Genomic DNA, 23,166 nt, shown 5'->3' on the forward strand with positions numbered 1-23,166 from the left:
AATCATGGTGCAAAAATGCTAAGATATTATGAAAATTTTTCTGGCCAATTCAATCCTATCTGCCTACTCTGTCTCATTTGTATGGCTGACAGCAAATATATCTACAGACACATTTTATTAGCATAAGCTGGCATTAATTAGCTTGCTGAGATATTGCTAACTGTGTAGCTCTCACTGAATGAGGTACAACAGAGGCTGGAAACATAACTCAGCTGGAAACTCAGCTGTATATTTTCAGATTATTAATGAAAATGCAAAGCACCTTAAGTTTTTCTGTGAATCCACAGAATGCCCAATCCAGTGGCAAAGGTGTTAGCAAGGTCTGTCTGGCAGCCTTATAGTGGGAACTTCTGTTGATGGTAACATGCAAGGGGAAAAGCCTGTCTCACTCACAGAGGTCAGGATGAAAAACAGCAGAATTGGCAACTAGATAAAAATGCTGAGTATACTTAATTTGAAATCACTCAGGGATACAAACATGAAAGTGAACTGGGCCAATCTACCAGCATTTTTCAAAGAACTCCAGCTTAAGGATGATGAGAATTCTTGGAAGGTGAAGGAGCTGCTTTTTCTTCTATTGGTTCTTTGATTAGCCTTGATGTTTCTAAGTGCAATCTCTTTTGGATCAACAAATTAGAAAGAGGACTTCCTCTTCAAAGTTCATGCCCAGCATGCTTTAGTATTCTCTTTTGATCAAGAACTAAATATTCAACACTTGAGTCTTTTTTTCCCCCTTGGAACCAAAGCTACAGGTCTGGGAGATTATAGTCCTGTCTCTCCCAAGTGAAGTTCCTCAGATGTTAAACAGAGATTATATAAAACATAAACCTTGATTTTTTCTTGTCAACATGTGCATGTGAGTGGCAGTCCTCACAAATACACAATGGACATGTTAGCTGCCTTGTTCACTTCTATCTTTCTTTCAAGAGGAATTCAGCAAATCCTGTGTATCTCCTTCCATATTTTTTCCTAATTTCACCAATATAACAATTTTTGAAACCTGATTATTGCCCTATTTTTACGATAATGAATTTTGTGCCCATGACTGAATTTTTTGTTGGGAACAAAATGGGGAAAAAAGCAATGCAGTGTACTTTTTTATTTCTTTTGGGTCAGCATTTGAAAAAATAGCTAATGGTTGATTTCAAAATGGTTTTAAGTGCATATTTATTTTTATCCTGATGTTCATTTCAAATGTGTGAGATGATTTTGTATTTGCTTCCTTAATAGCATCCCACCTGTCTTGCTGTTGTCCTAAGAAAATGAATTTGGTTCCAGGTGGTAAAGCCAGAATCTGTGGATTATTTTTACTAGTCATGTAGAATTAATAAATTTCCATTGCAGCCTTCTAATTTGTAGGGAACTATATGAAATTAGAGGCAGTTCCCAGCCCCAAAGAACTTTAAATGTAAGTATAAAATAAGACATGAATACCACAAAGAGACAGGATTACCCTGTGATGCTGATGAGAAAAGTTACAGTTTGCAACAAGGGGAAATCACAATGCAGCATGTATCCAGACATAAATGTTAGACATCAAGGTGGTGGTGGTTTTACAGGTTTTCATCGAGTGATCTGTCTCTGAATGTGCTTGCTGAAAAATTGGACATGTGTACAGTTGTGACTTGTGTTATTGCTTGGAAAGAGGCAGAGGCCATTATTCTTATTCATATTGCTAAAGTTGATGGGTAAGAAGGCAAGTGGAAGGACTTTAAAAGTGGAGATAAGTAATTTTGCTCTTATTCCTTCCTCACGTTTACTACATTGGCAGAAAATCAGTTCAATTCCTGTGCTGTTGAATTTATCATTGTGGCACCTCTTGTGTTATTAATTCATTCCATTTTTGCCTCAATATTTAGGGACTGGTACTGAATCAATGCATTTTATGTTTGTAAGTAATTCAGAAGGAAGCTGTTTACTTTATAACAGCTATAAAGAGAAGTAAGATTAAAAGGTCTCTAAACTACTTTTTGGTTCAAGAGGAGAAGGGAAGAACATAAAATTGTATGTGGCTGAACAAAGATACAATGTAAAAAAGGTGTAGTAGCCTCTGACAATCATTAAATCTGCAAAATAAACCTGGTACAGTGGGTGTTAATTACAGTAATTCAAGAGGTTTCTGGGAATACAGTCACTTTTTTTCATCTGGCCTGTACAATTAATGACTTTTTTGTTATGAATCCTTAAAAGTGTTCTGATGTCTTATGAACAAAAAGAAATGCCTAGGAGACAATAGCATGGTCTACTTTTCCAGATTTCTTCAAATGCCTTCTGTGTCCTAAAGATGCTGTCTTTTCTGTGAGGTCTCTAAGGAGCCATGGTAGCAATTTCCTAGACATCTTGTATTTATTAATTTATAGAAGGGTTATTTATGAATAAGAGTTTGAGTTAAACTGATTAGTGTCAAGTCTAAATTATTTATTTTATATTAATCACAACCTTAGCATTCAATGACTTAATCCACAGATATATACACTAAACATGGTACTTGTAATTGCAAGTCATGCATGGAATTATTGATTGCTCACGGTAATTAATACCATGCTAAATGCAACAAGGGTCACAGGAACAATTCTTCTGTCTCTGTTTCTATCACTGTACAAACTGTATGCGAGTCACATTAAAAGTACCTTCATATTATTTGGGGTTTTTCCTTCCTTTGTCTTATCTTTGCCTGAAGATCTTTTCACATACCCACTGCAGATCCTGCTTCTGACATTGAGGTATGTCACCATGTAGCAGTGTGTGGTCCCAGAGCTGAGCCTTACTCCCTCTACATAATTCTTAAAACAGAGATCTGTGATACATTACTCAAACTAGCCTCTCAAATAGCAGTACCTGGAGGTGTGTGTTTAATTTTTTTAATTATCTCAGTGGGGATAAAGCATACTAGAGCAGGATCAACCTGGCAAAATTGCCAAGAAACTGCAGATACTTTTCTGTAAGGAATTGCCTTGTATTTTATGCAACTGTCATATTAGGACAGCTAATGTATATTAGTTTCTTATGAAGGGAAAGTACCAGCACCTAGTTCTTGAAAATGAAACAGAATGGAGAAGCTAACTTAAAAAAATGTGGATGATATAGGAAATTTTATTTCTAGATATCAACTTTCTTAAGTACAAAGATGGGCAAGGATTTAGTCCTGGATTATCTCCAGCCTGAATATATTAACAGTAAACAGCTATCTCCTCATTGCTCTCTCCAACGCCCTGAAAGGAGGTTGTGGAGAGGAGGGAGCTGGGCTCTTCTCCCAAGGGACAGGGGACAAGATGAGAGGGAATGGCCTCAAGCTCCACCAGGGGAGGGTCAGGCTGGACATCAGGATGAAATATTTCCCGGAAAGGATGATTGGTCCCTGGCAGTGGCTGCCCAGGGAGGGGATTGAGTCCCCTTCCCTGGAGGGGTTTAAGGGATGGGTGGATGAGGTGCTGAGGGACATGGGTTAGTCATTGATAGGAATGGTTGGACTCGATGATCCCATGGGTCTTTTCCAACCAGGTGATTCTATGATTCTGTGATTTCTATCCATCCTGGACTGGGTGCAGTTTAAAAACTGGTTTGCTTGCCTATGCTTCCCTAAAAATGTGCTTGATCAGAAGCACCATCTCAGGAAACCGAACTCACTGTGGAAAACCAAAGTCTCTTTAAAAATCCATGAATGTCCCTCTTCCCTCGTTCCTTTAGGATACAGTGTCCTAAGGGAATAGTTCCTTTGTAGAGAAGAGAGCCTGCTAGCATTCACCTAGTGGAATGTAGCTTGATAAGCCTCAGTCCTAAGTAGGGGGCTGGGGGGAGTAGGAGATGCAATGCACCTTTCAGTGAAAAGTGTGGTGTCTCTGTGGGACAGTTTTGAGTTTTGGTTGTTTAGCTATGTGATGGTAGGAAAATAACTCTTAGGAAAATTCTTGGCTTCTGCAAGGAGTGCTAAATGATAACCATAGCTGAGAATGGGACAGAAAAACAGACTATATCATTACAGAGCCAAAGACTCCACTGTACAAATGTGCTTGGTGCTTAGCTTACGGTGTGCAGTAATTTTTAAGTATGTTTTTTCCAGTATTTATAATTTTTTTGGCCACAGGTTTGAAATGCAACATTTTTATTTGGATAAGCATCTAGACAATAATCTTGTTTCCCTATGTCCCAATACATTTTGGAATTGAATGTATCCAGTTAAAGTACTAGTGGTTAGTAATCCTTGTGCCTAGGGCAGCTGTACTACAAGAGCTCTCAGCTTTGTCATCCAAGGATTTGATGAAGGAAAACCATTCTAATCATGAGAGATCTTGATGAGTTTTCTGGGGTATGGTAGAAACTAGATAATGTGAAGCAGTTAGAATTTGGCAAAGCATTCAGAAACACACAGCACAGTTCAAAGCAGTTTTATATTGCCATGGGGCTTATCTTTTCTCTAACTCTAGTTTTGAAGATCTTCACTTGAGAAAGAAAGAAATTAAATAGAATTATGTACTCAAAATATTTGTCTTGATTTCTTTTTCAGCACAAATTGAAGTGATACCATGCAAAATTTGTGGTGATAAGTCCTCTGGAATACACTATGGAGTCATCACATGTGAAGGCTGCAAGGTATGGGATTTTAATACAGTATAATCATCAGAATCTGTATTAGCCTCAGTCATCTGTGTGCAATAATACACTCTTACATGCTTTCAGGCAAGCGGTGCCAAAGGCTGTAAAGCCTGCTGCTGATATAGATGAGTTTCATGTCTAATTTTACTTGTTGCTTTTCATTTTCATCTTTTTGCTTCTTCAGAGTTACTTCCTCATTTGAAACATGAATTAATGGCATCCAGTGCAGTATAAGTGCTGATACAAAGGCTGGCATCACACCTGTTCTGCCTTAAATCAGCTTGAGTCGTGGATTTCTTATCTTGTTCCCTGTACAATCTGTGTAGCATTAAAAGTTGTGCAGTATCTAAATTCAACATCTTAGAAGATTACAGGTGTCACTTTGGTCCTGTTTTATCCTCTTTCTGTTCTCTACAGGTCAAATTGTAATCTCCAAAAGAAAAAATGCCTTACATTATTAGTTGTGTAAAGGGATCCTTTGACTTCCTTATAGGCTCTAAAACAGGGCAGTTGCTGGCAAGTAGAGGTTAAAGAAAAACGATTGAGAGGGAGGGAATGGGATACAATGGGTCTCACACACCTTCCATACTGCTTAGTTATATTAACATATTATTCTAGGCATTAGTTCAAAAAACACAATTCAGACCCCAAGCCAAGAGAAGAAAGGCTTCAGTTTTAAGCTTCAAAAATACTCAGTGATTTTATTATCTAAGGAATTATGTAATTACTGATGGAATACTAGAATTTCATTCTACATCTTGGTATTTCAGCTTTGATTGTAAATATGGAATTGCAAAGATGGAGAGACAGCATCTCTGATTTCTTCTATGTGGAAACATACAAACTGGTACATGTGAAAGGGGGCACTTATTTGTAGAGTGAAGTGACATGTCTATATTCACCTAATGCTTTACAAAATTTTAGAACATCTGAAACAGCTGAAAATTTCTGTGCACCCATTCCCAAAAGAAAAGCTTCTAATGCCCACACATTGAGAAGCAACAGATTATCAGAGATCAGATTTACTTCAGAAACAATAAAAATTGTAAATGGAACAAGCCACGGTGTGTCACTGCCTTATTGTGACACTGGACTAGAAATAAGCATGTTCTTATGATGAGCACATGAAATAGGATTAGACTAATATATCTAATACTTTAAAATTGGTACAAATGCTTTAGGAGAAAATGCTTTAAGTAGAAAAATAGTGTCTTGTCTCAGTACTCAGAGGCCAGAGAGCACTTAGGGGTAGAGTCTCCTGTGGATATAATTAGGGTTAATTCTGGCCTTTATGAGTGCCTCGAGGACATGATAGCCCCCAGCTCTCTGTAGGCTGCTTATTGAGATAAGGAGGTTCTTTTCCAGTTATGACAGTTTTGGCCGTGTTGGTTTTGTGCAAGTTTTGCAGTATCAGATCAATTAGTCTAATCTTGTTTTGTGAGCCTGTTGTGAAAAAAAGATGTCAGTTTTCTCATCAAGTCCAATAGGAGGTATCTCCGTCTGTCAGGGCTTACTTTTAAGGCAAGCACTGTCTCCAGCAGTGCAACTCTGTTCTTCATTGCCCAGCAGTTAAATAACTATTTGCTTAGCCAGCATACTAATAACTGATCATTTCTGGCTCTGGAGTCTGACTGAGTTAAAAATCTGAAATAACTAAGAAGGAGAACATGTGAAGAGGGAAGAAGTGAGAACTGCTCCACAAGCATGCAGGGTTATTGAGCCAGGCACCAGGCAGCCACAGCAGTTCAGGACACAGCATCTGAAAATTATGTTGCCAGTGGCAGTGCTACAAACTTCGTGGGACAGAAAATCCTTTAACAATCTGTCCCTACATTAGCTACACCACTGCAGTTGAATATTGTAAGTGCTTACAAGGCATCATAAATGTTCAATTGCTGTTTCATATGCATGCCTGCGCATGCTGAATAGCCTACCGGATTAATTGAAGAAATTATGGCTTTGCCACTGTCACTGGAAGGGTGTCACTGTCACTGAAAGGGTGAAGCCTGAAGATGGTTTCCTTTCCATCCCATCTGTCTCTGTGGCTCCTTTTTTTGCTGAGAAGACTTTTATCTTAAATCCTGCCTACTCTCAGAGCAAAGAATTAGCTACTACTCTTTTGTTGTGATTTAGGCAGTAGTTCATGTGACTGTTTCCCTTGTCAGACTCACTGTCAGTGATGGATAAAGTGACTTGTTCAAGATGTAGAAAGACTTGTTTTCAGTGCTGGGAATATTGGGAAACCTGTTTTTGAGTCCTTAACTCCTCAGTAAATAAATCCTTCCCCCAAATGGAAGTAATATCAATAAATATAGCCAATATAATGATTCCCTAAAAATTAAGTGAAAGGTTTATCTGTACCTTGTAAGACAACATTTAGATATATGTGGGAAAGAGTACAAGAGTCTTTCCGGAAAAATAAGTTACCTGCAGTAGATTAGTTTTATTATGTAACTCTTGATTTTTTTTTTTTTGTAAGAGGTACAAAGAAGGAACAAAGTCTCTTAAGGTGAGATCAACTTTAATGGGAAAAAAACAGCACTACAGGATAAAGCACGAATGCTGGATAGTTGGGGATGTTAATGTTGTTTAATTAATCTGTTCTCCCAAATCCACATCTGCATAGGAGCTGCTTTAAACTAGAAAATCCTTCACATGTCAAAACCGAAACTGGCTGTAAATTTCAGTAGTTAGAGTAGAAATATCTGCAGTTAGTGCCCATTTTAACCTTAAATTAAACTCACCTTCAGAGTTTCGGAAATGTTTTTCTGAGCCAGGAACAGATACATCTCCACCAGATTTTTTTTTCTGCAAGTTTCCCTAAAGGACATGCATGTTCTCAAAAATACAAATCATATAAGTTAATTTGATTTTTAGATGTACTATAATCACTGATAAAGCCAGCATGGGCCAGATGAAGTGACTCTTTTTTATGCTTAACTTCAGGAACTAGCACTAACAGTGTCCGTGGTAGGGCACCATGCTTGTTGCCTCTGGTTACTGACACCCCACACCATCTTCATTGAGTTCATCATGACATGAGTGAGAATTCAGGCACTACCTGTAGCAAACAAACTGGGACATGTGACGCTGTCACCTGTTGCTTACCCGCTCTCATTCCTGCACAGCTGCTGCAGTTCCCATGCTCAGTATTACAGTCTGTCAGCCTGTGCAAAGATAGGACTGGTTTTGCCTGATAAACAAAGTTAGCTCTTGCTTTCTGTCTCCATTCAGAGTCATTTGCAAACCAGCCCAGAAAGACACAACCACTTTCACATCACTTCTGGTGACTAGTGTAACTGCATTAATGATGCTTTCTGCCCTTGTTCTCTTCATGGCTTCCTGTAGTGGCTGGGCTATCCTACTATCCCATCCTGCTGCTTTCCCACCACACAACACTGCAGCTGCCTGCATGTAAAGATGCCAAAGTGGCCAAGAAACTTCTCTTCTTTGTTTTTCTCTCTCTGGACTTGCTGTCCCACCCGCCCTTTATTTTATGGCAGAGAAAAGAATATCATAAAATGCCTGTCTTTCATAAAATATTTCTCTCTTTCTCTCTCTAATCGTCACCCCTTTGTTTCATTTCTCTTGTCACTTCTGCCAGTTCATGTCACTTCTTCCACAACAGTACTTCTCAGTGTTTTTCATAGAAGCTAGGAGCTTGTAAGCTTTAGATATGGATTAATTCTTCCCTTCTTGTCCTCTGTTCTTCAGTGGAATAGCCAACAACTGGCCAGAAAAACCTTCTAGGAGAAGAATAACTGCAAATTTTTACATAGATAAATAAATAATGTTATATTCCATTCAAACAGAAAATGTCATTACTTTCTCATGGTAGTGTCTAAAGGTGTTGCTTTCTCCTTTGTGCATTGGCTTTATTTGATACAGTCATTAAATCCTAGTGCTTTTGTGATGCTTGAATTTGAATTACTTTTCACTTCTTAAGTGTGTGGTCCCTCCAGATCAGATCAACATGTGCCAGGTTAAACTGAACAGCAGACTTCAGCTTCTAATGCTATGCATAGCCAGTGCTGGTTATTACCAGCCTCTTTCATTAAAGGAAGAAAATAGACACAAGAAGTACTTTTAAGTCATCTGTTTACAAATACTGACAAGCTTTTCCTCTATTACGAGCAAATGTTAGATGATACATGGTGGTTATTGCACAATAAGAATATACATATAACATTATTGTTTGTATTTTAATGAAGCAGAATTACACTCATTACAGAACAAAACACAGTTCTCATTATTAGTAAATGTTCTTTTATTTCACTATACAAGGCCAACATATCTGCAAATCCATGGCATAAGTAGCATTGCACTAAATAACAACTTATTGTAGTCATTTGTATGGTCTGTCTGTCTGTGTGTGCATATATACGCACATCGTAATACTCTTGTCTCTCTTGCTTTCTTCCCTCTAGGGATTCTTTCGGAGGAGTCAGCAGAACAATGCCTCCTACTCCTGCCCAAGGCAGAGAAACTGTTTAATTGACAGAACCAACAGGAATCGTTGCCAACACTGCCGACTGCAGAAATGTCTTGCCCTAGGAATGTCTCGAGATGGTAAGGAGTCAGATTCCTGCTTCATGCCTAAACCCTTTGAAACTCTTCTTCACTGCTGACTTATTTAAACTCCCTGTAGATTTCTGGAAAGAGAGGAAAAGCTCCTTGCTTTGTAATGCACGCAGTGTGAGACATGGATCTTTGCCATTCAGTTAACAAAAGAGGCTATTTTCATGAGGAGGGTGGGGAAATCACAAAATGGAGAGCAGTATTAGTTTGGAACACAAAGAGTCAGAAGTGAAATGTGTTGTTCTGATCAAAAGCATAAAAAGGTCACTTCCAGAGAGGTGGATTTATATTCTGGTTTAGATAACCCCTTATATTAAACATTAACATTTATTTTACCATTAAATATTGATACGAGGAAGCATCCCTTACCCTGAGATCTCTAAAGGTCTGTGACAGTAAATAGGCAGTTAAGAGGAAATTTGCACCTTGATAACGTTAGGGGGTTCAGTTTGTTTTTTTCAGAGCACTTGGCCAAGCATTTTGCTTCCTAAAAAAACATTTTCTTTACCTGTATATTGGCCTCTGTTCCTGTCTGGGTCTATAGAAGAAATGTTTCATAGTTCAGCAGCGGAAATGGACACTCTGACACAGGAAAGCTCTGCAGTTCATCCATCAAGAGGGTGCTTTTGTCCTTGCAGAGCTCTGGTCTACCTTCCAAACTGTGGTGTGACAAGCTATGATGGGCAGGTGAGAACATGCACCACACCAGAGCTGCGGGCAGTGAGAGGCTGGGGCAGGACTGCCCACAGCCAGCCTGCCCCAGCCACCACTGCTCGTGCAGGGGATTTCCAGCTTGTAGACATGTTTTAAATTGTCAGAGTGCATGAGAAGAAAATGTTCTGGTTTTGAAGGTGGGATATGTTAATTTAGATTACCTGGCAGCAGTTTTCTGTCTTAAAGAAATTACACAAAATCTGCCATTTGAAATCAACAGTCATTGGTGGAAGTTTCTAAAGGAGCTATTTCTGCACATTGTCCACAGATTATAAACTCGTTTTACACTTGGGCTGTAATAGGTCTTTTCCTACCTCAGTGTGTCATACATCTTACTGAAACAACATGCTCACCAGTCTTACCAGTCTGGGAGGGGTCTTGCAATCTAGCCTTTAATCCGTGAACTCTTTTTCATCCTAGCATGCAGCTTACTTGATGCCATAGCTCCTGATTCTTTACGGAGGAGATTAAAGTAGTAACATTTCAGTAATTTAACAGCATGTGCTTTCCTCCTTAAAGTAATATCCTGCAATGATTTGAGGTATCACGGAGGCATTTTAATGTGACTGACAGCACTGTCTTCCCAACCTATAATTCAGGGACCACTGCGTACAGACAAAGGGAGTGATTCTTACAACAGTACTGCTTTCTTCTCTTATTGCCTATGTAAGAGTGTTTATACTTAATGATATTAAGAGTTCCTGGAAGTTTAAAACAGGCTATATGGATTTTTTTAGCAGAGAAATCGCATGTGATTTTTACCTGTGCCATGTAACAGATTCATTTTTATCATGCAAAGTCAGGATGCTAATTGACAGCAGCTGGAGAATCTAATGAATGAATATATAATGAGAATAAGCAGTGGGTGTTTGTTTTTATTACTGAGGCCCTAAATTTGAAGGAAATACACAGTCACATTTTTCAAAACACAGTCGTTGTATATTGTCCGTAAGGATGTGCAGTGCACTGAGGACTGTTTCCAGGGGATGTCTTCGTGTGAAGTAGCTTGTAGCCTGTGTGAAAGGCTGCAAGTAATCTGAGTTTGACATCCAGCAAAAAAAACTCATAGTGTGAAACAGTGAAAATAAATTGAAGAGGCTGCCATTTCCTTGGTGTTCTGGTGCTGGCTTTTCACATTAGGGTCTTTCTTTTTATGTTCTTCTCCTGACTGAAGATTTTTACATTCATCCACGTATGTCTAGTCTTGGACTCTTCTCAAAGGCTATATGGGGTAGCAAATAATGGAAGCCAAGCACATACTAATAAATGTGCTAATAAATGTTATGATTCTCAACTGATTGCAATTACAGTTTTACTGGAAATACTCAACATTGGAAAACATATCTCATGATACATACAAATTAGTATTTCCAGAGAAATGGTCTCTTATCTGTTGCTTGATAGATTCTGCTGAATATATCCGTGATTTGTTTTAGAGCACACAACTACTCTGTCTGCGATCCCAAGATCTATCCCAATTGACAGCCAGAATTTACAGGGAGGTGGGGTTCGAAGGGCGAGGGAAGATAATTGGCTATGACCCACTGTATATGCAGGTTGTGGATTTACTCCTCCTAGTTCCATAGCAATCAGCCTGTCATTTTGGAAAATTTCAGCCTCAGTGTAATGAACCCTGTTCCTGAGGAGAGTAGTTTGCACTGTGATGTATTCCTCCCTTTCTCATCAGAAGTAATGCGTGGATTTGTGCATAGAGATTATGTAAATTGATCGTGTAAATCCCTGAGACTTTCCTCTGTGGAAAAGATGACATTCATTTCTGCTGTTTACCTTCAAAACTGTTATTTTCCTCTAGATTGTAACTCTAACCTGTAAGATTATTTTTTGTTGAGTGCAAGGATAATATTCCATTGAAAGGATGCAATAATATGGCCTTAGGGCTTGTTTTCATGCAGAGTATTAATCCTGTTAGTAGACTGTTTAAAGGTTTGTGGAAAGTTGGTAAATCACATGGGATATGAGTCTACAGACTTGTATATTTCATACAGCTTTGGGTTGTTGTTTGGTGAACACAGAGATCTAAAAGGATGCATGGACTTTTTAGCGGTCACAGTCAGAAGTGAGTTATTTGACTGAGGCCCTCCTATCAAATAGGAGTCACTATTGTTGCTTTGTAAATTCAAGCACACAGTACTTTTTCCTTTGTCAGACACATACAGTGTAAAGCTTTTCATCCTCTCTTGTTACCACAGAAAAAGACAAGTTTGCACAGAAAAAGGCATGCTGAAAGTAAATATTAAAAGAGTGTTGGGGTTAAGGGGAATCAAGGAAAATTAAAAACTACAATGGTTTGCATTTTGCTTTGCTTTTCAGCTGTGAAGTTTGGAAGAATGTCCAAAAAGCAGAGGGATAGCTTGTATGCTGAAGTGCAGAAGCACCAGCAGCGACTGCAGGAACAACGGCAGCAGCAGAGCGGTGAGGCAGAAGCCCTTGCCAGGGTTTACAGCAACAGCATCAGCAATGGTTTGAGCAGCCTGAATAATGAAACTGGCAGCACCTACTCAAATGGGCACATCATTGACCTGCCGAAGTCTGAGGGTTATTATAACGTAGATTCTGCCCAACCTTCCCCAGACCAGTCTGGATTAGACATGACTGGAATTAAACAGATAAAGCAGGAACCTATCTATGACCTCACCTCTGTACCAAACCTGTTTACCTATAGCTCTTTCAACAATGGGCAATTAGCTCCGGGGATATCCATGACTGAAATAGGTAAGGAAAATTCTTATTCCTCTACTATAGTGTGTGTATATATATAACCTATATTGCAATAATGTGTTTATTAAAATATTATTTAGGTATTCCATACACAAGTATACAATATTTGCATGTTCACACATGTATCTATGCACATACAAGGACCAAAGGAAAGAAAATCAGTCTGGCAGTAGCTGACACAATGTTAAGGTGGTTCTGTTCTTACCAAAATCTGCAAATTATGCAGTTTCTTAAGCTTGGCAGTTCATATTCGTTTTATAAAATAGGAGCACCAAAGCAGGTGATGAATCAATCAGAACCAAATGATAATTAGTAGCAGGAAGCTTGTTTCAAATGAGCTCATTACTTTCAGGGTTAAATGATCTCTTCAGCCAGGCAGCCGTATTCTTGTCAACACCCAGAATCCTCATGTCAGCTAATTCTAGGGTATTTATTGTCAAAAAAAACCCCAGCTCCCTACTTCTGGTGCATGGAAGTACATGCAGAGCAAGTTCCCTGAATTCATGAGGTGAAAAAAACTCTAAATGTAGTTGTGTATATATCCCTGCTCCTCTGCTTGAATGCCTTGGAGAACCTGTCCCTTGATTTTTTCTTTGAAAAGTACCAAAGAGACCTCTCTCTTCACAGAAAAGACCCACAGGATCATCAGGTCAAATCATTCCTATCAATCACTAAACCATGCCCCTTAGCACCTCATCCACCTGCCTTTTAAACACCTCCAGGAAAGGTGACTCAACCACCTCCCTGGGCAGACTGTTCCAGTGCCCAATGACCCTTTCTGTGGAAAGTTTTTTTTCTGATAGCCAGTATGAACCTCCCCTGGTAGAGCTTGAGGCCATTCCCTCTTGACCTGTCCCCTGTCACTTGGGAGAAAAGGCTAGCTCCCTGCTCTCCACAACCTCCTTTCAGGTAGTTGTAGAGAGCAATGAGGTCTCCCCTCAGCCTCCTTTTCTCAAGGCTAAACAACCCCAATTCCCTCAGCCACTCCTCGTGAGACTTGTTCTCCAGCTCCCTCACCAGCTTTGTTGCTCTTCTCTGGACTCGCTCCAGAGCCTCAACATCCTTCATGTGGTGAGGGGCCCAGAACTGAATACAGTACTTGAGCTGCAGTCTCACCAGTGCTGAGTACAGAGGGAGAATAACCTCCCTGGACCTGCTGGTCATGCTGTTTCTCATACAAGCCAAGGTGCCAGTCAAGTGTCAAGACACCCAGCTTAGTGTCATCTGCAAACTTGCTGAGAGTGCACTCAATGCCTTCATCCAGGTCATTGATAAAGACTTCGAGCAGGGCTGGACCCAGCGCTGAGCTCTGGAGACACTACTTGTAACTGGTCTCCAGCTGGAGTTAACTCAGTTTCCCACCACTCTCTGGGCCCGGCCAGCCAACCAGTTTTCCACCCAGGAGAGTGTTCACCTGTCCAGGCTAGAGGCTGACAGTTCCCTAAGCAGAATGCTGTGAGAAACTGTGTCAAAGGCTTTACTAAAGTCCAAGAAGACCACTTGCACAGCCTTGAGAGTCTTCCACAGAGTTGAGACACTTTGAAAGGCAACAGCTAACAGTGATTCTTCCATAAGAAAGACTTCTGTTCATCTGATGCCTGTAGTTGTAGCTTTTCAGTGCAACTGAAAGTACTATTATTATAAAGAAATGACATGTAAGATTGGCATCCTAATTAGTTATTTCCCACCTCAACAAGTGAAGTATGCTGAGTCAGTTGTGCTTGAGAATATAATCAAACAGTAACACTTTGTGAATGGAATTTAATTAAAAAGAAAGAAGAAAATAATGGCATTCAAGAGCATGCATAACAAATTAATTAATGTCACCTCATAAAATAACCCTCTATAGTTCTGGCCTGGCCTTGCTGCCTCATGGATGTAGACAGAGATATCTAAATCTATGTGTGTACTCAGACCTGCTGAGAGCCCTGGAGATGTGGCAATTACTCAATATATATTGCAGAAAAGGTGCATATAGTAGTTACTGTCTGATTAAAAAAAATGAAGATGCAACAAGAATCTGAAGTATATTTTCTTCCTATGTATGCTTATGTGCAGGAAGCTGTGTAGCAAATTGTGTGCTTTAGTTGTGAATTGCACAGTAATAAATCATGCTTTTCGGCCACTTTGTTTAGTGAGGCATGTTTTACTGTCACATTTGGCCTGGGCTGCTGTGCAGTGAAGTCCTACACACACAGCATGGAGGTGCAAAGGATAAGTGAGGAAAACCTGCTCCAGCTTCCCTGTCAGCTCTTGTGGCCATATGAATATTACTCATACATGGCTTCTGCAAACCTCAGCCCTGCAACAGGGGTTTGAAGTGCTCCAAACCAGCTGAGAGACAATTTAAATAGTCATAGAAGCTGATTTCCTGCAGCACACTGTACTGAATGGAAATGTTCCCAGAGACGCTCAGAGGGAGTACCAGAAATATGACAATTCTGATAATCAGTGAATTAGCTTTTGTGCTCAGTTACAGAAGTCAGAGAGAATATGGCCAAAGGACTATATCCTTCATTGCTAAAAAGATCCCACTGAAGTCAGTGGAGCTTTAGAAAATCATTTAACTTTTCTCTCTTGCTGGATCACTTAGAAATAATGCCTCATTCTTATAATTTCACCCATTTTTTTCTCTCTGAGCCGTAAGTCAACCAGCCTTAAACCCACACCACATTTTCCAGTCTTTCATTCACTGTCAACTGGCCATCATTTCCCTTCTAGAGCACACAAAGCAGGGAAAATCCCGGAGCACAGGGAGCAGGATGTAGCAAAGGGCTTGTCTCTGAATTGACAGCAAAGTTGAGATGCTGGGATTTACCTCTCTTCCTTTTGAAACTGGAGCTGGAGCACCTAAATTGCTAGAATTTTAACCAACTACTGCTATATGTCATTTGTGGTGCCTACAGCAGATAAGTTAATGTGTTAGTGAGAGGTATGTAGTGTAATAGATAGGCTGACGTAACTGAAAAAAAAGGAAGAGATGCACTGTAAAATATTGAGGTTAGTGAATGATAGTTTCTGTGTTTAAATACAAAAAGAACATGTCTCCTAATGCTGTGGTGGGTTGTTGGACCATCTGTAAAGCTGCAGTCAAAACTCTAAGCACTGGGTTGCATTAATTTCATGTTACAATGTGCTCAAATTTCACATCACTGTATCTTACTCCAGTGAGATTTAGGAGTAAACTGCATTCATATTAAATAGAAATTACAGAAATCATAGAGAATATATAGGAGGCTGAAAACCTACCCTACATTGATCCTCATGCCTGGTAGAAATGTCTAGTGACGCACTTATCCATTGCTTTAAGTATCCCAGATCACATTAGTTCTTTTCCTCTCTGAAGGTCTTCTACCAGATGTAGATTTCCAGTCGTAGTTTTCTTCTGGTCTTTATACTCTTCAAATACATGTATTTTTTAACCACAACCTGTCTTGCCATTTGCCTGGTTTTGAGTGCAACCCTCTTAATTTTTAAGTCATGAATGAATGCATGAGACTCCTTCCATACTTGAGCCCATGGAAGCTGCTGTAAGTTCTCCAAGTGACCAACTTCTTCACAGGCAGCCCAGAATCGAAGTAGTCTTTGCAGCTTATGCATCACATGCTAACCAGTATGCAGTTCACTTGTTCCTTCAGTACTATCGTTTCACTTGCTTCTCACTCACTTCTTTACTCTGTAGGGCAGTTTTTGTTAAGATACTTCTGACTGCATATTTCCAAGTCTGAATCTCATTTTCCCTTTCTTGTTTTTCTACTTTTTTCAGTCGTGTGACATTGTCTCAGGCCTCATCTTTGTGGCTTCTTTTAATTTAGAATTCTCTGCATTTAATTAGCATGCTGTGAACCCTCTCTTTCAGATTATTAATAAAAATGTTAAATGCTTGTAAAACAAGTTCTAACAATGGTCCCTGCTGCACTATACTAAACAACTTGCTGCAATTGCATAAATTACTTTAGTATTTTCTTTCTGCTTGGTATCCAACAGTAAGGTTCTCTGAAAAATCCCAATAACAAGACTTAATTTCTCTGTCTGTTACATTCATTTATAAAAGTAATATTTTCTAAGATGTTATATGACATTATTACACATCATTTACATTATTTGGTTCACATTAATTTTCTGATTCTGGAAAAGGATCAAAATGGTCAGGCCTACTTTGATCTCTAACAGTTCTGTACTTTAATTTGAATCTGAAAGTGCTTTTTTCCCTGTACATACCAGCCTCTACAGTAGACTTCATAGTGGGAAGGGAAATTGTTCAACATAATGGTTTTGAAATCCAAAATTCTTACACAGACAAATGTTTCAACTCATAGTTTCAGAAAGGTGTGGCAAGAATATATAGCTTATCTTGCAATGAATGCTTACTGGTATCTCTAAATACTGTATCAGGTAATACATTTAAGAGATAGAGATGCTGACAAATTATAGTTAGTAGGGCTCTTTCACATGTCTTTAGTAGTAATATATTTCTCCAAATGAGTCGAATAGTCCAGGGTACAACTGCACATTGTCTCATCACTATGAGAAGCAAGGTAGGCAGTATCTTCTATAGAAGAATGGGCTAAGTATTAGAAGGAGCAGTTTCAGATACAAACCCAAATTTATGTAACTGACAAAGCTTACAATGGAGAAGAGTTGGATGAAATCAAGTAGTCCCCTATTAGGCAGAACTGTGCCTTAGGCTCAGCCCTGGTCAGTATTCCAATTCTCATTACAAAAAGAAACTCCAAGCATGAAGGGATCAGTCTAAACTTTGTAATAAGCATACAGGCACAAAGTCTCAGCGTGGCATGAGCTGCATTTCCAAGGCCAGCTCCTTTTTCTTTTGAGGGAGGTATTTTCATCCGTTACTAGGAGGAGTCAAGCAAGCTCTTTCTCTATCTGTCTTGCTGTCTGTGAGTGAAAAGACCCAGATGTTTCCTGCCAGCCAGTGATGCTGCCAGCAGAGGAGACACACATGGCTTGAAGTTGTATGCTGCCAGGGAGCCCACATCACGGTCCTGTTTCTTCCTGACCACTATGCCATCTGCTTATCTGGGAAGACAGAAATTTCTTATGCCACAGTGGGAGCTCAAAGCATGGGGCAAAATCTGCTCATGGTGTTGAAAGAGAGAATTTAGTTATTTGCAGAACAGCTTTTTACTCACAGAGAGAGGTGCAGAGGTCAGCTGGTGCATGCAAAATCCTAAAGGGAGGTGGGAGCTCAGTTTCCTGACCCTGGTAGCCTGATAGAGGGATGGCAATGCTTGCCCTCAAGTGAGATTTTAAATTAGCAGGTATAAAAGGCTTATTTTTAGACTTGGTCAAATTAAAGACCATCTTGTTTAAATATATGTGCATATTATTATCTGTCACTGAGCTGAGCGTTGCATTTTCCTCACAAAATACATGGCTCAGATCTTGGTCTGTAAAAGTTAATGGAAAGGTTTCCATACCTTGACTGCAGTTGAGATTACCAATTTTGCTCAGTTTTTGAGAAAAGGTTACTAGCAAGTGTTGTTGTGGAGAAAACCTGTTGTTTAAGGGTTCGGTGCAGATCAAATCGAAGAGCGCCTTGTGACTGTGTATTTAGGCAGTCAAAAAGGCACCTTTAGAGTGTACATGAGTGTCTCATAGTCCTGCCTCTATAATTTCAGAAGAAAAAGTGTTGCTTATTTATATACACATGGCACTTCTTCAACATCATTCGTCTTTGAAGGTATGTTTTAAAACATGTTTAAATGTTTTAAAGACTGGCTGAGGATGGGTATGTAGAAGAAAAGCCCCCTTAGTAACTGCCATGACATGTAACATGACACCCTGTGCATATGTAGGCCTTACTTTAGCTGGGTTTGTACATTCATCTCAGGACCTACAGTGAACAACTTCTATGCTGCGAAGTTATTAGATTTCCATTGCTGCCGTATCATGCAAGCAGGATCTTAGGTCCCACCCTGAGAGGAGATCTTCACCTGGAACCATCTCAACTCCTTTGCTGAGGATGTATTTGAAAGCCAGTCCTGCACCTTTCTCCTTTCAGTAGGAATCTTCCCATTCACTTCACAAGAATTCAGTTTATTCCTCCATGCCTATAGTGTTCATGGATGTCCACAACACTGTATGTTGCATGTGCAATATACAGGTATATATATGCAATATGTAAGCATATATATACATATATATATCAGCATATATATACACGTATATACAATATATCACACTTCCGCAAATGTGGTAAGCATTTTTTATTGCTTTTTTTTAACTCCTTCCTCTGTATCTCCAGGATTAGTTCCCTGTGCCAAATCAAGTGTTAATGGACAGCTTAATGAACATCTACCAGTCAGTTATGTGTTATTTAAAGGGACGCTATAGGAACCAGCATACTCTAAATGCAATGAACTCTCTGAGTAAAACCTATACCTAAAGTGACTTTAACAAAGTCTGTGTTGATGTTCCCTTTACAAGGCCATTGCTCATCACACAGTGAATCAGAAATTATGGGTTTATGACTGCAGAGCTGTGCAATGTTTCTTTATCTCTTTTTCTCAACTGTAGTTTAGTATCCCTCCTACAAAGGTGATAGGCAGGTGTCTACCTTACAGCTGTATTTCAGCAGAGCAACGTTGCCATCTAGTGAGCAATTAAAAATGTGCAGCGTGAGCACTTCTGCACAATTACCCTAGGGGCACTGTATCTTACCGTCATTACCTACTTAATGGTGACAGAATAAATTAATATTTCAGTTCTGTACTCATTTCAGTTCATGTGACAAAACATAGAACTTATGCAATTTTTTAACTAATTATTTTTTCCTGCTTTTCATACACTCAAGAAGACGACAGAGAATGGTAAGATTTAAAACTTATTTGACAGTATTGTTCTGCTACAGAACAATTCAACTTCGTTAAAAAACAGACAAAGAAGCAGAAGAAATAGTTAGAGCATTATGATGCTGAAGTATTCTAGCTGAACTGGTGCTGGAGAGAAGCGTGTTTTCTTATAGTTGTAGGTACTGATTTTTTTAAGCGTCTATTTAGAAACAAATTTAACCAATACAATCAATAAATAATTTTGTAGAAATGTTCGGGAAAATGTAATACTTTTCAGCTTTTCTAAAATTTTCTATTTAAATCTTTTCCCGTCTCCAAATTAGTAATTTCACTTTATTTGTAAATTCAGATCAAAACCAGCCTCATTACAGACTTACATAAAGGCTCATAGGAGTTTATATTGCCCAGCCCAATAGTTTAAATGATCCAAATGTTCATAAAAACTGATGTCATTATCTTTTACTAACTGCATATTTTAGCACTTACTGATTTAAGACAACTTACAGAAAGCAGAATTTGTGTTATAACTCTTGATTTTGAAAATAAGGACTACTTTCTACAAGACACTATATTTAAGCACCAGCTTTTTCACCCTGCAGTTTTCAAATCACAGCAACTGCAGTGGACTTTGTGTGAGTTTTTTGTTGGTTCTGGCAGTTCTGCTTGACTACACTCAACAAAAATTACAGCAGTTTAAGCACGGTGCAGTGTACCTTTTTATTAACTCTAGATCAGACTTACACAGTAGAGTGATTAATCTAAAACTATTTGAAATGCAATAGATAGCCTAAAACTATACCTCAGGCTGGGGTTTCCTCCAAATTTTAAAGCTTCTTGGCTATTTTTTGAAGCAATTTGACTTCTCTTTCTATTAAGTCAATTCATATGACGAATGTAGGCAAAGTAGTAACATCACAATAATTTTAGCAATGATGACCATTGGCAGCATTCCTAGCTGGAGTTTGATCACACTACAGCCCACACAATATAGATGCTGCAGAAAATACCATTTTAAGTATTGACTTTCTGTTTATTATGAGGATAAGTGTTGCAAGTGGGAATAAAATTCAAGAATTCACAAAGAGGTGAAGATAAATTGCTTCTGGCATATGATGCGTATTTGCAAGAAATGAAACATTTCTACCGACTGTGGTTTTATGCAGCACACAAGAAAATGAGATCCCATCTTAAGTGTGGTTATGACAATTTAAACAATATAAACAGCTGGATTAAGCAATGAAATTAGTAAATCAGTGACATATTTTAAACAAGATGAGGAACATTTTGTGATCTTTCATTCTGTTTTTCTTACTTTTCAGATTGTTTTACAAATTATTTTAAAAGATGCTTTAAACAGTATTAAAAACAACCTTATCTATAGCTTACATTTCTAAAGCATAATAACATAGTTCTTTAAAGCAGGCATATTTCTAATCCATTAAAACAAGTATATAAAATTCTTCCTTTTCTCAAAAGTTGTGAATATTTTCTTGCATAATGAAACTTGACAAAATATGTTCATTCTATTGAGAATCCAAAAAGCAATTAGAAAGAAACCATTTGTAGCAGTCAAAATATGTAAAATACTGCATCATAAATCCCATATATTACCATATATCACGACAGTCTTTCCAGGAAGAGCACTGTGCTGTGAATATTGTCAGATTAAAAATCACACAAAAAGATCAATGTAAAGCAAATGGTATAATGAGTACTAAGGCTGTTGCTGCCACTTGTAGAAATAGCTGTTGGGGTAATTTCCTATCATATGCAAATGCCAATAGCAAAAGAAATGGTAACTGTCTTTCTGCAAGAAACCCTCAGAAACAGTAGACTAGAGCAAATGCCAGAACACAGAGGGCCTGGGACATGTGAAGGACATTGTCTTGCAGGGTTGCATCTCACACAAAACACACAAGGAGGCAGACATAGCAGTACAGATAAGAATCAATATAGTAAGGCAGAGATTATTTAGGAATCAATGTAGTATAAGGAAGTGGTGTACTATTTGCAAAAATTTCTGTAGTTTGAATTAGTAGTGATAAGTTGCTTACTTCCTTATCGAAGTGACCCCTTTAGCACAGTGTCAATGCTCCCAGTCCATAATGGTTGTATATGTTGTTTCTGGGGAGTCAGTACTGACAATATGCATACTTACCTTGTGCTTTCTGAGAACTTAACTTGTGGTCCGTGCTGTTTTTCTTTGTCATCCTGGACAACACTTTTCAATCATTCTTTAACCCTCAAATACAAGCAAGTCAACAGAAGTTTAGGTTTACAGTTATTTTTTTTCTTTCCCAGTACACATGCAACATCTTAAGATTGACTTCTTGAGGCTATAGTTCACTTTTTTGTGCTGCATGCCGTCTGCCTGGCAGATCTCATCCCTCACTTCATGTTTTTCACTGCTTACACCTTATTTTTAAGAATAATGCCATTCTGCTTGTTATGCAGCTTGTGATGATGTTTCCAGCTCTATTGGTAATGATGTCCTTCCCTCGGTCCATTCAGTTTTGATACTTTATTTCACAGAACAATGACATTTCTTTAATACAAGGGTGAAAAGATATGACAAAAAGTTGGAGCAAAACACACAGGAGAAGAACATGGATGTGTTTTGTGAAAAAATGCGATGCAACAACTCATACAGCTCAGACAAATGCAGAAACTGATTAACAGACACAGTTTTTGTAGTGCAGTAGTCTTGCAGGGATGAAAGTTGTATCTAAATCAGAATAATTAAAACAAGATATTAAGGCATGGAGCACTGTCGTTTGTTCCTATTTGACTGCATGGGCATATTTTCTCTTGACCAATGATATCCCTAGCATTGCTTATGATAAACAAAATTGTTTCACTTTCTGACACTATACATTGATACCACTTTGATCCAACTCAGCTGCCATGCTACAAGAAAATAGAACCATTGTAGAATGTTTTCTCTTCACTTTTTAAAGTACTTGCATGCCTAGATTGCTTAAAATCTTTATAAAAATCTAAATGTATATCTGTGACTGTGAAGAATTGCTAAAACATACATCTAGTCTCTCCCAGCCTTTTGTAGAGTATGACAAGGCAAACTCTTAACAATAGTAGTTTAAAAGCCTTAGTGTTCCAAATGTCTCATGTATATTTCTAGGTTTCATAGTGAACAATACCCACTCCAGCCAATGTTTGGTTCATTGTAATAAATGAAACAGCATTAGTTTTTCAGTGAAGTATTAATTTCAGTATAAATATTTCTTTGTGTAAGCCATACTGGAAGAATTTAGGAAACAGCTCATCTCAATATATTTGTTATAATCATACAGTGCCTGTAGAGTCCATGTCCCATAAGTTCTAGCGATTGCCTTTGTTAGTGCTTTTGCTGCCAGCTAAATTATTTCTAATTAGTACAAAATATACGGTTTTTTACTAAATTGGCTGAGACCCAGGAAAAGTATTATTAAGTGGAGACCTTTAAGCATTTATAAAGATCCTCTAGGATTTAATAGAATTCTGGGTCCACCCTCTAGGTTCCTCCAGATTAGGACTTCATTCCATTGTATTCTCATTTCTTGTCATTTCGTGTAATTTATTAGCATTTTTTTTAAAGGCAAATGAAACACTGATTTATTTCAAAGGGAGAGAGTGGAAATATAGAATTCACACATATAACATTGCCCCAATACACAATCGGTTCCTGACAGTAAACATTCAATAACTTGAATACAAGGAAGGGTTAATC

At 38.5% G+C, this 23,166-nt stretch overlaps 1 protein-coding gene across 2 annotated transcripts in view; it reads left to right on the forward strand.

The window, feature by feature from the left end:
* RORB (RAR related orphan receptor B) overlaps positions 1-23,166 on the forward strand; it is a 140,781-nt gene that overhangs the window by 98,828 nt on the left and 18,787 nt on the right. For both annotated transcript variants that reach the window (XM_069879882.1, XM_069879881.1), the window contains exons 2-4: positions 4,505-4,590; positions 9,021-9,162; positions 12,217-12,618. In XM_069879882.1, the coding sequence (XP_069735983.1) occupies positions 4,505-4,590; positions 9,021-9,162; positions 12,217-12,618 (630 nt within the window). The remainder of the gene's footprint in view (positions 1-4,504; positions 4,591-9,020; positions 9,163-12,216; positions 12,619-23,166) is intronic.

Source organism: Phaenicophaeus curvirostris, chromosome Z, assembly GCF_032191515.1.
Source record: "Phaenicophaeus curvirostris isolate KB17595 chromosome Z, BPBGC_Pcur_1.0, whole genome shotgun sequence".
Taxonomy (NCBI): Eukaryota; Metazoa; Chordata; class Aves; order Cuculiformes; family Cuculidae; genus Phaenicophaeus; species Phaenicophaeus curvirostris.